This window comes from Rhinolophus ferrumequinum, chromosome 6 (assembly GCF_004115265.2).
Source record: "Rhinolophus ferrumequinum isolate MPI-CBG mRhiFer1 chromosome 6, mRhiFer1_v1.p, whole genome shotgun sequence".
Classification (NCBI taxonomy): domain Eukaryota; kingdom Metazoa; phylum Chordata; class Mammalia; order Chiroptera; family Rhinolophidae; genus Rhinolophus; species Rhinolophus ferrumequinum.
In genome coordinates this window covers 61,553,421-61,571,102 of record NC_046289.1, presented here as the reverse complement: position 1 = coordinate 61,571,102, position 17,682 = coordinate 61,553,421, and the positions used below count along the sequence as shown (strand labels likewise).

The 17,682-nt window shown below is 37.9% G+C and overlaps 1 protein-coding gene across 1 annotated transcript; it reads left to right on the top strand.

Moving 5' to 3' along the window:
- The first annotated feature begins 54 nt into the window (after positions 1–54).
- Positions 55–17,493, top strand: EIF3J (eukaryotic translation initiation factor 3 subunit J). Its single transcript, XM_033108534.1, has 8 exons — positions 55–196; positions 283–389; positions 8,386–8,440; positions 8,940–9,031; positions 12,536–12,650; positions 14,582–14,743; positions 15,999–16,072; positions 16,417–17,493. Exons 1-8 carry the CDS (start codon positions 148–150, stop codon positions 16,546–16,548), a joined length of 786 nt encoding a protein of 261 aa, XP_032964425.1. The 5' UTR covers positions 55–147; the 3' UTR covers positions 16,549–17,493.
- Positions 17,494–17,682: the final 189 nt, after the last annotated feature.

The following is a 17,682-nucleotide window of genomic DNA, read 5'->3' as shown; positions in this document are numbered from 1 at the left end:
AGAGGGGCGGGGCCTGGGCTCCGGCGTAGAGTCAGCCACGGTCCCAGCCTGCCCCGCGCGGCCAACGAGAGCAAATCCAGTGACTCACCGCCGCCGCGCTAAGTCCTCGCTGGCTCTCCGCTCACACACGCTCACACCCGGCTCGAGATGGCGGCGGCAGCAGCAGCGGCAGCGGCGGGGGACTCCGACTCCTGGGGTGAGGAGAAGTTCCGGGGGAAGAGCCCGGGCCGGCGCTGGCCGCACGCCGAGGCAGGCACTAACGTGGCTCACTCTCTTCCGTAGACGCGGACACGTTCGCCGTGGAAGACCCGGTGCGAAAGGTGGGGGCCGGCGGGGGCACCCCCGGCGGAGACCGCTGGGAAGGCGAGGACGAGGACGAGGACGTCAAGGTGGGTGCAGGCTGGGGTTCCGAGCAGCGCCGGAGCGGGCTGACGCCGTCTGGGGCGGGGTTGGTCGCCGAAAGGCGGGCGGGTGGACTCTGGGCCCAGGGGCGCCGCCCGGGCCTGCGGGCCGTGAGTCCAGGCACGAGCTTCGAGCCCAGCGGTGTCCTGCTTCCCCTCCGCTCGCGGGCCATATGGGCCGGAGACGGGTAGTGTGGCCTTCCGGATTTCCTTGGCGAGGGCGGCAGCGGTGGCCCCGGCGTTTCTTTAAAAAAGGTCGACGCCCCGGCCTGGATCCCACCCGCCAACTGGCGACGGGAAGGTGACAGCAGCGGCTGGGCCAGCCCACGTGCAAACTTCGCAGTCTGGGGACTGCTCGCCGAGGTGAGACCGGGAAGTTGGGTATTGAGCCTCCATGGCTGCCATATGGAAAAATCTTACAACCCACCGGCCTTTTTGAGCTGAGGTCTCCCCAGGGCTGAAAATTCATTTATGTCTCCGAAGGCCCGTTTGTACAGTTTGAACAAGTAGATGAGTGAAATATTATGGCTTAATTTTAACCTTTTTCCGCACGAGAAATAGAAGCAGTAAAGTGAAATAACTTTTAGCCTCCTTCCCGATACACTGGTAAAAGGATGAACTGAGTACTGAATAGCCAGAAGTTATTGGTCAGAAACCTGGGTAGTCCACACAGCAACCCTGAAAAATGCAGAGTTGACAGAGTGACTTATTAATTTACACACGAATGACGCCTAAGGAGATAGCAAGGTGGTAAGAGTAGAGAGGGGACCAGGTTTTTTTTGTTTGTTTTTCTATGCCTTGTAGATTGTTTTTGAAAATTCCTGCGGGGCTGATCATATGGCTTCAGATGAGATTATGACTGCTGCATTTTTTAATAGTTTCAAAAGTCTCAAGCTCAGAATGTTAAGACTCTTATTAACAGAATTCTCAAAATCGTTTCATTTTGTACAGATAAAAGTTTTGTATGAATTAGAAAATGGTATTTTGTGGTTTTGATTCATTTAGTGAATATTTTACTTTCTTCTACCTTTCAGCATATACTCAGAACCCTACAAGTCCTTCTGCTTGGTTTGAAAAAGTTTAAGCTAGATAATCACTGTTAATAATACTGCTTTTGTTTGGATTTTACCCTTTTTTCCTGTGTCTGCTGAGGTGAATGTCCAATTTATCGAACAGCCTGAGGTTCAGGAATGATGGGAGCTTTGCACACACTGGGTTAATAAATGAGTAGGACTATTGTGAAGCTACTTCTATTCAGATGTAGTGTAGACTTGGGAATGGATTGTGTTAACAGCGTCATTGCAAGATACTAGTTACCTCTACATTGTAGGGGATTTTGTGTTGAGTCTTTAGTTCAGAGTTGTCCTTTCGCTTTTTCTATGCATACTGGATGCGGCAGTTAAGACATCCATTATGAAAACTGGGAATAAGTTAACAAATGAAAAGAAAAGATTAGAGAAATGGATGGATGGGGGCGGGAAGTGCCAGAAAATGAAGTTTGAATGGAGTTGTCTGCACTGATATTATAAAGTAGACTGTCTGAGATTATTGAACCTAAATTGTGTCAATCCTGATAGATAATAATTCTGACCATTTGGAACTAATTTTGGTGATTTACAAGTTGTAAGGGACCATGAAGTTCGTCTTGTCCAGTCACTCTTTCAGGCACAATTTCTTTTATACAAATAGCTGCTTTTACATAAACTTTGAAGTTGATCTTGGAGAAGAAAGCTAAACTTGTTCATTTTATTTCTGAGTTGAAATTTTGATTTATTTCTGTTGAGTTTCTCCAAAATTCCCAAGATATGGTATCCATGTAGTAGTTTGATTCTTGGGCTCTGGAATCAGACAGACTTGGCTTTATATTGTTGGCTCGACATTTTCTATATTTGTGGTCATAAACAAGTTTTCTAATCTTTCTGTTCTAGTTCCCCAGTCTGTAAATGCCATCATTATAGGAGCTATCTCAGGGATAATTTACATTTTATTATGTGGAGCATTAAGCAGAGTTGCCTGGGACTTGGTAGCCACTCAAATGTTAATTCTCTTTTACTTCAAGATGTCTTAATTTTTCTGGCTAATGGAAAGTATGCTTAGGTGTTTAGATTTAGTATGTGGGGTTTATTTTGTGCCATATTTTGTGGTTTCCTAAGCTCAGAAGGAGTAAGTAAGTTCTCTCCACGGTAGCTGTTTACTGTGAAGTTTGTGTTCTGAATAGAATGGCCATGTTTATCTAGCAAGTTTTTGATTGCTCAGAGGTTACCAATCTAGAGTTAAATTTTTGTCACCTTGGACAGTAGTAATACCGAATTTCTTATTTCTAATGTTTTAGTACCTAATTCTTTGGTAAAGAGATGCACACAATGCTTAGTTTCCATGAGATCGAATAATCATAGTCTTTAATGCAATATGTGAATTTTTAAAAATTCTTCAAAAGATATGTAGAACAGTAAGTTCTTCAGTTTATGTCAGTATCTAGTGTTTAACTTTAAAGAATATAGATTTAATGTCATTTGTAGCATCCTAAGAAATGAAAAGAAAATTGAGGTCTTTGTTACAGTAATTTGCTCCAGTAGTTACTATCTTTCAGTAGACATTATAGCATTTTGCTGCCTGGACTATTCAAAAAGCTGGCAGTGGCGGAAGTGGATTTAGGTAAAAATGTAGAATTGTTAATATTCATGGCGTGGGGGTAAAGCCTATGCTTCTTCCCAGTTACAAAGGTGAAAGCTAGGGAGTGTGCTTTGCTGCCACTTTGGCTTTATTATACTTTCCTTACTATACTGATGTTATGCAGAGGCAGTGGGAGGAATTGTTCACTTGTTACATATCGCTGCACTCCTTTCCCGTTGCTGGAATGATGTGTAGGCTGTGTTGACAAGAAGGCAGTGAGCACACTTACCCACTTCAAGCAGGGACAATACAAGTTTTACTACATTTTACTAGTCTCCCAGCATTTCAATAGAACAGATTAGAAGCTAGATGTATTCAAAGGGTGTAGAATTTGTTTTGTGAAAACTTCTCCTGGCTGTGTTCAAGTATCTCAGGCATTTGCTTCTATAATGTTGTTATAAAATTTCTTAAAAAGATCCTAGGGAACTGACTTAGTTGAAAGCTGCCTGCCTCATCCTACCCATTGAACCATCTGTTAGGACCCTATGTGGGATGATAGCTTAAATCTACCACAGTAAAGACATTTTTCTAGCATTGGAAACAGCACATCTGAAGATCTGTAATTCAGAGAAATGGGAGCTTGTTGGGAAGTACTCAGAAGGTGGGCATTTTGCGAGAAAATGGGAGTATGTGTAGCTTACGAAAAATTCCAAACATTACAGAAGTAGAAAGAAAAGTTTAATAAACCCATGGCCGGTCTTAATTCTTATATATCCCCACTTATTGCTCTCCTCCCCGACCAGATTATTTTGAAGAAAACCTCAATTATATCATTTTAATATCTTGACAATTTTTATAAATGTAAGTTTTTAGTTAGGAAAGTATGTTTGTTATTGAAAAATGTTTACTTGATGTATTTGTCATGCTGGACCACTGAAAATAAATAAGCCACTTGTTTAGAGTTCTGTGTCTTGATTGTGATCTTGCTTAGCCAGGAATTTAAAGTCAAATTGATTGATAACGATTTTGAATATGAGACAGGTAGGCATTGCAATGGGATTCAACTGAGTACTGAGCCATCATACATAGTAGGATGTTAAAAACTTAATGAATTGAGTTAAATGAATGACTTGGCTTCTAGAGATCAGCATAGTTCTGAGATGATGGAAGAACATTTGAACTTTTGAAAGCTGAACTTTGCTGGGAAGTCCAGCCTTGCCAGGAACTCATTACAGAGTTCTGAGGCCTCGCAGAGCAGGTCAGTATAACTTACAAACACCAGTAAAAGGCTTTTTTCCTGCCAGAGGTTGTGCTTTATCTAAACTAACTAAAGAAAAAAGGGGGGAAGGATTGTATGTTAGTTAGTGGGCTATTGCTATGGGACAGAAGAATTTTACTGCTCTTTTGAAGCTACTTCTATTTGGCGATCTATAAATATATCTTGCTTAAGTTGGAAACATTTTCAGCCCTAAATGTGTTCCCTCATAGCATGTGACATTCTGTAGTTGTATATTATAAAAATGACAGACCAGCCAACTACTGGCCACATTGTTAGAAATAAAAAGAAAGCAGGGTTTAAAATTTTTCTGTATTTTCAATTCTTAGTTCAATTGGGAAGCAGGTTTTAAACTTGAAAAGCAGCCATCTCTTTCAGAGAAATGGTTCAAATGATGTAGGGTGTGTATCTGTAGGACAGGAGTATAGATAGAAAAGTAAATATTTATAAAAAGCATCTGTTCTAAGCTAGCCATTTTAGGAGGGCAGCCTGAGTGATTCTTTTGGAGATAAATTGGATATAACAAGATTTATTGGCTACCAAAAATAACTGGATAAGGAATTTAACTGGATATTGATAGGTAGTTTCTTGAAGCAAATAACCATTTAAGGCTTGCTAAATTATAGACTCACTCCGTTTTAAATGTTAATTTTATGTGTTTCTCTAGGAATCCTTTTTGCATTTTATCTGAATTTATTGTCAGCATTTACAAAGTCCTGATGTTTATAGAAAATTTGGCAGATTTAGACATTCTACTTTACATTTACTTTTAGGGCACTTGCAAATTTTATAACTAAGGAAACAAAAACTCTTTTAAGTTCCTGGGCAAAGCTACCTGGCTTTTTGCTTTTGGGATTGTATCTATTTGGAAATGTGACCAGTCTCTTTTTTGTTGACCTCACTCTGCTCCCTTCTTTAGGGACTTGTCCCCAGTATGGTAGTGACTTCAGGCCAAGACTTGTCTCAAGCTCTCTGGGGTGAGGGCAACAGACAAGAAAGACATGCCTTTCCGTGGTGCTTTTATGAACTGAGGAGCAGGTATGGTTGTTCCCAGGACCTGTTAGGAACCACTGCTTGTGCTACTAAAATCCACTCTGTTGTGGAATTCTAGGAAGCCTTCTTAGGTCTGGCTGATGGGACAGTTTAACTTGATTGGGGTAAAGTTTACGCTTTGATGGGGAAACCAGGGACAGCGACTTAGGTGGGACATAGAGTTACTGTTAATGAGATGGGGGTGGTGGGGGTGGTGTTTTACTGGGACAGGGAATTGAGGAACATCAGCATTGAACAGAAATGCTCCTCTGCTGTACCTGTTTCTCTGTGTTGGAGTTATTGGGATGGAGCTGCTCATTTTCAGCCATACCTCTCCCCACTTAGCCTCCTTGTACCTGGGGCTGCTAGACTAGTTTCTGAAAATTAGTAGAAAACAGACACAGGCAATTTGATACGGGTAACTGATAACAGTTATAGCTGGGCATATCTCTGTAGTATGTGCCATCACCCTTCTCTTTGATGGGATTCCCTGTGATTCCAAGGGAGCTCATTCAAAACTAATTGAAAGAACACATTTTGGTGGGGAGGAACCTAGTTCCCAGATAGTTATTTTATACTTCAGGACTCAGGTAAGAAGTCCTGTTTACTGTGATACTTTAAAGGAACTTTGGTCCATTCAGGACAGTTTCCCTCACTATTCACTGAGATTGTAGGGTAGCTGTCCCTGGGTCTTAGTGTTCTTGTATGTAAAATGGGGATAATACCACCTTACTTACAGGACTTTGGTTAAGTGTGTTACATGTAAAGCTCTTTGCACAGCACCTGGTGCAAAGTAAGCGTTCACTAAATGCTATCTATTACTATTACCATCACTGTTGTTAGCAGAGAGTTATAAATATGCAACCCCTGGCAGTAAGCAAGTGCTCCTATCTGAAGCACTGCCTAAGCAGCATGTCATTCACAGGACCCACCTGTTCTGTGTTCTGTGACGATTAAAACAACAAAGAATGCCTGGTAGTTAAGTTTTATTTTTAGCTCTCTGGTTCTTTCTGTACTATGGTGTATTGATATAAGAACTTAAGTAACCCAGCAAGGTAATGCAAACATTTGCTTTCTGTTTTCTAACTCTAGTCTCAGATGTCTAAACAATGACTAGCTGTTTTGTTTTCAGTTTGTTAACTCTGAAAGTGGGGGTTAAATTGCCAAGGTAAGGTGATTATAAAAATATTTTTGCTTTTATACTAGTTCTTCCTACTCTGTTTGCAGACCCTATGGTAGCCTTAGCTAGGAATTTTTTTTTTCTTTGGTGGACTTAACAGATTTTTAAGAATCAAGGTTTGGTTAGTTTATATACCTAGACTGATTCAGATTTATGATCAGTCTTGTTAGAAAACCAGAAACTTGGCGTCATAGTTATGGCACATTAGTCAGCCTCCGCATCTTCTAGTAGCGTCAGGGCCTCCTGTGGCTCAGCGTCAAATGGCGTGTCATGGTATGCCTGGTGGTTGCTGAGACAATGACCCGTCTACCTATAGATTAAAGCCCTGTTTAAATACAGGGCTGTGTCTGTCCTTATTAACCTCAAGCCTTCTTAATTCTGGAGCCTTTAGAAAATTGGTTGATAATAGTTTATTTTTAGTTCAATGACTGTGTTAGGCACAGAAAAGACAAGAGCATAGATCCACCTTAAAGTGCCCTGCCCACGTTAGGGAGTGTGTTCCATGAAGCTCTGGGTTAGTTCCTGATTCCTCTTAAATACTGTGCTTCAATATTACGTAGATTTAATTCATTAACCAGGGATGTGTTGTATGGAATATTGCTTGAAATAACTGAACCATTGGCTAGAATGTTGGATATTTTTACATTTGGGAAAGTAAGTATAAAGTCCTCAATTTTTTATTTTAAAACAACTGAATTACTTTAAGAGAGACTATTAGTTTGGTTTAGTTGTGTTTTAATTGTTAATGGAGAGGCTTTTTTATGGAATTAGACTAGTTTGATATAAAAGTTCATATGGAAAAACAAGAATGCAAGAATGACCAGGAAAACATTAAAAAACCTGAAAACTTTCAGGAGGCAGCTAGCCCTCGCCTACATAAAAACATACTATAAAGCCTCTGTAATTAAAGCAGTATGATACTGGTGTATGAAGAGACAGTAGACCAGAGGGAAAGGATAGAAAGCAGAAATAGACCAAGTACCTATGAAAATAGAGTATGTGGTAAATGACGGGTTAAAGGCGGATTTTTTAATAAACGATGCTGTGCTGACTAGGTACCCATTTGGAAAAAGATAAAATTAGATCCATACTTCACACTACACAAAAGAAACTCCACATGGATCAGGTATCTAAATGAAAAAACAATGAAGTCATATACATGTTCTAGAAGAAAATTCCTTGCTTTAAGAAAATCAAGAGGCAATAAAAGATTGATAAATTTTACTGCATAAATGTAGTGGGGTGCATAGCACTTCATTGGGGAAACACTACAGGCATTTCCATTAAGAGAAGAACAGACATTATATCTGCTGCTATTGACAGGTTTAGCCAGTGCAGTTAGATAAAAGCAATCAATTGTGAAGGCATAAGAACTGATAAGAAATAAAGCTATCTCTTGTTTGCAGATGATATGGTAGTATACCTGGGACGCCCTAGAGAATCAATGATAAAACTAAAGCAGTAAGGTAGCAGGATATAAAATTAACATATAAAAACTAATAGCTTTTCCATGTACAAATAATAACCAGTTAAGAATACATAAAAGGAAAAAAACGCTATTTATAATAGTAACACAGAAGATGAAATACTTGGGAATAAACCTAAAGAGAAATGTGCAAAACCTCTAGGAGAAAAACTTTAAACACTCCTTGAAAAATACAGACGTCGCCTTGAACTAATGGAAAGACAGCCCTTTTTCTTGGCTAGTGCAGCTCTACATTATAAAGATGTCAGTTCTCCAGTATTAACTTATAAATTTAATGCAGTACCAAAAATACATAAAATACAACAAGTTTGTTTCTGTGGAGTTAGACAAGTTGATAATCAAGTTCACATGGAAAAGTAAACATGCAAGAATTATTAATGGAGGTCCTTTTCTTTAGGATAACTGGGATGATGAAGAAGATGAAAAAAAAGAGGAAGCAGAAATAAAACCAGGTAAGCCACTGGGGTTCCTCTATGTTTGGTTTTATATCTTGGTGAGCATCTGGTGCTTATGTTAAGACAAATGACAGAATGCTCACAAAATTGGAAATTTTGGTACTGAGAAACCAAACATCCTTCCATTCCCACCTTATTCTTTTCCTGCGCCTCTTTTTCTCCTCTCAAAACATAATCAAATTAGATGCTTGCTGTTTTTTTGTTTGAGTGCTATTGTTAGGAGGAAAGAGTAAAGGGTATGGCATCATAGTTAAATGATCTAAGTCCTGCCTAACGGACTCTGGGGAAATAGGAAGGGAGACAGTTGGATCATAGGGGTCAGGTTAGAGACGAGAAAGGAAGAGCCCCAGAACTTTCCCATTCTTATTTGCCAGGAAATCACCATCTGAAATTGGAGCTGAGGAGGTTTGGTCTCTTGAAGTACCCAAGTATGTCCATCTCCTCCACAAACTGGAAAATATTCAAGATAACTATTAAAACATTTCTTTACTTTCAGAAGTCAAAATTTCAGAAAAGAAAAAAATAACAGAGAAGATAAAAGAGAAAGAACGGCAACAGAGGAAAAGGCAAGAAGAAATTAAAAAGAGGGTAGGTACTACTCATTTTCTAAAATACAGAACTTTCACATCAGTACTGGTAGTGTCTTAATGGGCAACAAATATTACCTAGCAATTGGAAGGAGTTTGTAAAGACTTTAAATGGACACCACCAGATAAGTGAATCCTCAAACTGAATTTGTGGTTTTTGCAAAAACCAAGCCCAGAAGCTTTATGTATTAGAATGCCTTTTAAGTTTTCACAAACATTTACGAACAGTCATGATTATGTAGTGACCACCGTCAGTGATTTTTTTTTTGCCATTGCCTGCAGTTCTTTCTAGTTGTGATTAGTCTTTATTTGCATTGTACTTATTGAGTGAAATACAAAAAGCATCTGTTTCTCTGCCATGTGCTGTGTAAGTGTTTTTGTTCTTGATTATTTGGAACAAGATCAGGAATACTGTATTGTTTTCTGATAAAAAACACATTTACGTAATTCAAAAATAAAATAATATTAAAAAGCACTTCTATCACTCATTTATCCTGTTTCCTTCTATCCCATAAGTAAATATTGGTTTATGTCTACAAGGTGTCTTTATGTGTTTGGATACAACTATATATTCTTACTCCTTCCCCTTTTAAATAGTTTTTCACCTTGCTTTACTTCATATATTGTGGCGATCTTTCCATATCAGATTATAGAGAACTTCCCCCCCTTTTTTATTAATACTTTTCATTAAGAAAAATTTCAAATGAAAAAGGAGCAAAAATCTCAAAATGAATAGTCATATACATCACCTAAATTTAACAGTTAATATTGTGCCACTTTTGCTTCTTCTATTCTTTTTCACTAAAATATGATCAAATAACAAACTTCATGCATTTTACAATTGTCCCAAAATGTGTTTTACATTTGGTTTGTTCAGACAAGGACCTTGCATTGCATTTGGTTGTTAATGTATCCTAAATCTCCTTGAGCGTTTCTTCGTCTTTCTCTTTAAAATGACATTGACTTACTGAAGAGAACAGGCCAGTTCAGGTAGAACATCCCACCTTCTAGATTTGTCTGATTGCTTCCTTATAGTTACAAGTTCCTGTACCTTGGGAGTTAAGTCTGAAAGTTTGATTGGATTCAGATTAAACACTTTCGGTTGGAGTGCTTTAGAGGTAATGCTGTGTGCTTCATATTGCATCATATCACATCAATGTGTCCTATTCTTAGTGATGCTAAAATTGATCACTGGGTTAACGTGGTGACAGCCTGATCCTTCTAAAATTACGTATTTCTTCTTGGAGGTAATCCAGTTTCATCTTAACTTCTCACCCAATAGTTTTGTATCATCAATAATCATTCCCTAATTACTTCACAAAGTATTGCAGAATGGTGATTTTTCTCATTCTGTGACTTTTCTTCCATTTTTTTATTGGCTGGCTTCTTTCACTATTTGGTTACTTTGGATATGGTTTGTACTAGAAAGGAAGAGTAAAAGCTTAATTCCTTCTTTTTAATTATCAATTTTCAGAGTAAGGAGGGGGGTGTAGTAACTTCAAGTGGTGAAAAATGAGGGATTTTGTGGGTTTTTAAAAAGTTTTGAGTAAATTTATGGACTTACAGGTTTTTGTGTTCTACTAAGATATGGTGATTATTCTTTTTGATGCTCAGATTGCCCCAACTTTGGCCAGGGGAGTCCCTTTAAGTAGTTGCTATCTTTACCTTTCTGACAGAACTCCAATAGTCTTTGAAAGCTTCCTTATTTCCTGGCACAATAAGAAGTGCCAGGCTCACCTAGTAAACTCTCTTCCTTAAGCCTGGAATCAACTACTTCTGTGAGGGTTCTTTCAGTGGGAAATGATATTTAGAGGTCAAATCTAGGTACTTGTAGTACTCAGTATTATTTGGGTGGCCTTGCTGTCTAGACCCCTTTTCACAGATGAAGCTAGGAAATTTTGTGTGTAATCATTGGTTTATATTGATATTTTATTTTAACAATCTTGGTTTCTAATAATGTTAACATAATTGTTTTTCTGCAATACCAATATTGCTAACAATGTAAGCTACTGGATGAAGTTTAGGATTTCCTTGCAATTCTTTCTGGGCTTGGAATATATCCTACTAAGGATGTATAATTATATTCTGGATTCTAAAGCCATTTGAATTATCTTTCCTGTGTGTCATTATGTCTAGGTTGATGTACATTTGTGTTTGTTTGCAATTTTAAGGTTTTCATTTAATTTGTTTTTTAAACATGAAATAATGTTCAGAAGTCAAAAGTTGTATTGATAGGATCTTTCTTGGTCATTGAAGTTAGAATTACACTTATTTTGTTGTATCTTGATATTTGTCCCTAACATAAACCTTAGTTTGGGTGTACTCAGTTTATCTTAGGCCCAGTACTGAGTTAAGATACACGTATATTTAGTTTTGAATGCAGGAAATGACATTCAGGTCTACTATTACAGTTAAGTCAAGATATTTCCCTTTTTCTTTCTAGAATGTATTCTGAGGTTTCCTAACTAGGCATAATAACTTTCTCATGTCATCTTCTCCATTACAAATAAAATGACCTATTTCAGAAGTTGACTTCTGTGTCAAAATCTTTAAACTGCACAGGTATGGATAACCATGAATGGCACTAATTCCCTTCACTTTTTTCCACACTGATAAATATTATTGACAATTTCTCCTCATAGAGTAATACATATTTGTTGTGGAAAATTCTATCACAGTACATAGAAAAGATGTATAGTAAATTGTTAACTGTCATCTCAGAGGAGTGTGATTGGAATATAAGTGACTTCTATTGTGTGTTTTTAAATTTTAGAATGATGTACTACTTTTTTAACTAGTACAAAGTAATATAAAAAGATAAATAAGGGGAAATGTTTTTCTGATTGTTTGGGAAAAAACATGTTTTTATGTCTGCATAGCATTGTCATGCCATACTTTATTTAATCGTTCTGTTGAACATTTAGTTTTTTTCTAAATTTATTTGCAATTATAAATAATCCTTTATTGGACATCCTTGTAGTTAAAATTTGTGTGCATCTTTGGTTTCTTAAGATAAATACCGAGAAGTGGTATTATTTGGTTAAAGCATATAAAAATATTCTAAGACTTATTAATACATGTTACCAAGTTTCCCTAAGAGTGTTTCAATATATAGTGTTAGCAGCAGTGAGTGTTAGAGTGTCATTTTCACCTTGTCTACAATCTCAATTTCTTCTTTTTTTTTTTTTTTTTTTTTAAATAAAGGCTATAGAAATAAACTTAGTCTTCCTGGATTCGAATCTCAGCTGTCCCAAAACCAGCTGTGTTAACCTTCTGTTACCACGGGCAGGTTGCTTAACCTTTCTGTGCCTCAGGTTTTTTACCTGTAATATTAGGATGAGAATATCTAAAGTATTTGGAAGAATGCTGAAATACAGTATGTAAACACTTTTATATAAATGTTTGCTATTTATATGTGTTTAAAAAAAATTCATACAATACAGATATATTAAGCCCACCCATCATAATCCCAGCCCTTTTAAACTTCATTTCTGTCTCGTTTTAGTTAGAAGAGCCTGAAGAATCTAAAGTGCTAACACCAGAAGAACAATTAGCAGATAAACTACGGCTAAAGAAATTACAGGAAGAAGCAGACCTTGAATTAGCAAAAGAAACTTTCGGTAAGTGGGGGGTGTTTGCAGTGCAGTGTCGAGGTTCCAAGTGAATACTGTGAAGTCGTACTACAAGTTAGGAAAGTTCAGGAAACATCCCTTTCTTGAAGAAACACGATACTGGCTGATTTAGATACCAGAAAGCAGTTTTAAGTCTATATATTTGAGATTTCATTACTTAAGGTAGAGTGAGATACATGTTCAGATTTTTTAATAATTACGTTTCAAGTATCAAATAAAAGACTATGAAGATAAAAAGTCATTGGACCCAAGTAAAGTATGCTGCTACTTTAAATTATTCATCAGCTGGATGAAATTTGGTTGAAATGTGAGACCTGTGGCTTTGAAATTTCAATACTGAACTGCCTGTAGGGCTATCCTGTTGTGTTCGGTCTGGATGAGACTCAGGCAATAGAGTGTTGGTCCCGTGCGGGCTTTCAGCTTTGGCGCGGTGCCTTCTTGTGCTAAGGGTGGTGTCTTTCTGCAGCCCTTCTTGGCCCTCACCATGCCCTGTCTTTAGGGGGCTTTCATTTCTCTGTGTCATACCTGCAGCTGTGGTTAGTGCATGAGATAAAGACATGTTCGGGATCCTATAAATGGGTAAGTTCAGAGTGTTCCAGGGGGCGAGTTACATGGCACAGAAGATAAAAAATAGGAAACAGCCAGAGAAAATTAAAAGCTCTCACTTTAACCAAATTCGTTGTTGATTATCATCTTTTGAGTACTTTGCAGAGTAGATCTAGTCGACGCCCCCCCCCCCCCCCCACACACACACACACACCCTTCCTCTAAAACAGATCAAGCATGCTGACTGGAGTGAGCATTCTCCTTTCCACGGGAATATGACCTTATCTTTCAGTGGGTCACTAGCAATGTTAGGAGTGGCTGGGGGTGCTCCTCAGCACTGGTGTGTGCTCGGAGGTCTTAACTGCACTTGTCTTGCGGAAGGCACTCAGCCTGTGTCGTCATAGGATGGTAAAAGCCACCCATGTGTTTACTGAGAGAAGGGTTTGTGCGGTACCCACAAATCCTAATATGGGACACCAGTTACAGATGAAAAGGCAAAAATATACAGTCACCATTTGGATAATAGAATTTCAATATGTATTTCTCATACTGAAATACTGAATCAGTGATATTGTTAACTAATTTACTTGACTTTTGAAGAGGATACAGAAGTATACTGTCTCTTAGCCTAGAATCCTTTTAGGACAGATTAATTTTTCTATTGGGATTTAATACATGGTATGCTCCTGCTTAGCTTCTGGAGTTAGCTGGATACTTTGATAGGAACCATCTTTTCTTTGCTGTTTTCCTTCTCTCCCCACTTTACTGTGGGCTGTTTTGGACAAACGGTTAAGAGCATCATTTTGTGCCAGGGACTCCTTTGGTAGTCTGGTGAAGCCTATGGGTCTTTCTTAATATGTTTTTAAATGCATAAAATAAAATAGACAGGATTTTATTTACAAAGGAAACCTGTTATATTGAAATAGGTATCAAAATATTAAAATAACTTGTGCTATAATAATTAATGTGCTTCTTAATTAATGCATTAAATAAGATCTAAGGTAGGCCTAATAAGTAATGTAATTTGAAAGTAATGATGACTGAAAAATGTTTCAAGATACCTGAAACAACTGTTAACGTGATACAAAAGTATCGGATCGCTATTGGGAGCAGTCGTTTTGCTAGTACCATTGTGATTTGTTGCCTATTATCAAAATGGAAGGAAATACTAAATTAGAGGTTAGTAAAAATAAAGCTGTAATCTTTTCTTCTCATTCAGACTCACAGACCCCCCTGAATTCTATTAAGGACTCCAGTGGGCCCAGGTTCAGAAGCTCTGCTTTAGAATGAAATAACGGTTATTCAGATAGCTAATTGGTTTATAAACTTTTAAAAATCTTTCTGATATTTCCAGTGTTCCCTTTCTCTTACAGGTGTTACTAATACAGTTTATGGCATAGATGCTATGAACCCATCTTCAAGAGATGACTTCACAGAGTTTGGAAAGTTACTAAAAGATAAAATTACACAATATGAAAAGTCACTATATTATGCCAGTTTTTTGGAAGCCTTAGTTCGAGATGTGTGTATTTCATGTAAGTAATTCTCTGTCCCCTGTGGGTGGATTTTAGTAAGGGCACATCATACTCAGAAAGATGGAGGTTAACTTTTTGGGAGACAGATGCTATAATAGACTTAGGATTTGCTTTTAAGCAGTTACTGAGGAAATGTTCTGCAAATATACAATGAGTTTGAGTGGTTTTCCGTAATGTTTTTACAATGGCTTCCCAAAGAGACATCTGAGGTCCCAAAGAGACATCTGAGGTTTGTTGGCACAGGAGTTAATAAAAAAAACTAGCTTATTTTATCTAATTAGATCTTTAAAGGGGCTAGGAAGTGTCTTTTGGGGAAATGTTCTCTGGGCATACAAGATTTTATTGCTGAAACCATAGCAAGTGTCTGTGTTCATTTTACAAATGAGGAAGCCTGTGACCAACCAGGTGCAAGTTGCTCAACAGAGCTGGCATCTGTTCTCTGGTCCATGGGTGTGGTGCCATGGCCTGGGAGGAGTCACGTTTCAGGGGCAGGGTGTGTGGGAGTGACAACCTGGGTGATGCAGCACCAATGTGGAAAGATTCGTTTTGTTAATATTTACTGTTTTTAAGACTGAGAAAAAGGAATTCTATATAATGGATTTTAAATTGTGTTTTTGAGAAATTATTACTAAGTTGGGGCTTCTGAATTTGATCAGCAATATACCCATAGTTGATATTTTTTGTATATACTATTTTTCCTGTTTTTGAAGATGCTTCCTAACCAAAATTGAAAACTTTTTTAATAGTTAAAAGCTGGTTGGTGTCTGTTTATAGCTTTATGGTTTTATAAAGATGAAAGGATACGTTGCCCACTATACAGGCTTGTCTTCTAGTAGGGCACTGAGATTTCTGAGATACCTACTATTTTCATTCTAGTTCCTGTGCTAGAAAATGGAGACCCCAAGCGGTGGGGAGTGATCACCTGGAGGTTTAAGAATGGATGTGTTACGGAAAGGCATGGTTATCGTCGGTGTGTTGAGTGGTTAAGGAAGAATGGTAGGGAACACTGAGCTATAAAGACATGTGCAGTTTCTCTTTGGTTGAGCAATGGTGTCTTGCTGAGATTGCCATTTTACTTTAAATAGTTCTGATTTGTGAGCTTGGCTATAGATTGAATGATTCTTTATTATGTCAAACAGGAGAAATTCAAAATTTCTTAAGCCTTTTAATTTCATGGCCTTTTCAAAATTACTGAAGTTAAAGATGGACTAATTAGATTTTGCTTAAAAATTAGTGGTATACTTTTTTCTTTTAGTGGAAATTGATGACTTGAAAAAGATTACCAATTCATTGACTGTGCTTTGTAGTGAAAAACAGAAGCAAGAAAAGGTAAGAGCAAGCTATGTGGGGAAATGTTACATTTGGATGGCATTGTAGACATAATCTCAAGTGTAGTAGGAGCCCAATCTAAGAAACTTAAAAGTCAAGCAGTTCACCAATACTGTTTAAATTGAAATAGAACAGGAGTGTGAATGCCATCACTGTCCTTTTGTTTACAGACATGTTCAATCTTTCCTGAATTAATAGTAGCTGCCCTGGGTTAGGTCTGGGATCTCCCTCAGAGAACTACAGTTTTCCTGGGACCAGAGGCTTCGGTGTCTGTGAGGGTTGCTATACCAAGTAAGATGCCCATGGTAGATAAATGTTGTAAATTAACTCTCCTTTATCTTTAGCAAAGCAAAGCCAAAAAGAAGAAGAAAGGTGTGGTTCCTGGAGGGGGATTAAAAGCCACGATGAAAGACGATCTGGCAGATTATGGAGGTTATGATGGAGGATATGTACAAGACTTTGAAGACTTCATGTGACATTTTATCTTCTGGTGTCTTTTTGTTGCCCACAATCCCTTCAACATGTAGCACAACTTCCTTTCCTTTCAGTTCTGCCAAATGCTACAATCAGAAGTGCAGTATCTTTTGTGCTGGTTATTTAAATAACCCCTTGACACTTAGGTGCTAATGTGCAAATGAGGGAACTTGGAACTTGCTGCCAAGGGGTTAAAATTGGGAAACTCAGTTGCTACTAAATCATAGTTTTTTAAAAAACAAACCTAATAATGTTGTCATTGTTGCTATCTGATTCTATAGCAGCAGTCACTAAATTGGAAACAAAGGTTGCAACATGACAAAAAATTGTGTAGTATTTACCAGCACCATTGAGTAATACAGCCTTAACCATACCTCCTTGAACTACTTCATAACTTGTCAAGAAAAGCAGTTTGCAACGAGGGCATGTGGTGTGCACCTAGTATTAAAATTGCTTTGTCTTAAAATTGAGCGTGAGGATATTAAAAATACATTGTGAAGAAGACTGCTTATCTCAGAGTGAAGATACGGCGGCTGAAAAGCACTAGTTTGATACTCAAAAATTAAATGACCAAAACCCTCCAACTTTGAAGCTGAAGAAGGTAAACGCTCCATTATTGCATTACAAGCTGTGGAATCTCTTAAATGCATAGACTGTCTAGTTTATCAGACAATTCTACTGATGGAGTGCTTCAAATGGGGGAGGGAAATTCTACCTGTTTTATTTGCCTGATTTAAGTGTCTGAGAAACAAATCTCCTTTGTTCTCCTAGGCTGCAATGGAACAACTTTTAAACAGGGTTTTGGCATTTCCTTTCCTTTATAAAACATGCTCAGCAAGCTGCACCAGTTAACTACAGTTTGGTAAATTGTTATGTTAACAATTATGACATCTGCAATGTTTTATAAAGCAACTAATTTAATAAAATCACTATTGTGAGGACTTAAATTTTGTGTTACCTCCCAAGAGATATTTTTGGAGAGTATAGAACACAGCTCTTGGGACTAGAGTTCCCTATATATTTACAGAGCTTAATAAATGCTTAACAAATAGTTACAGCTTTAAAACAAAAATGATTTGCCGGGCTGTTAATGGTGTCACCCTAGAGCAACAAAGGTATAGGGCTGCCTTCCTCTT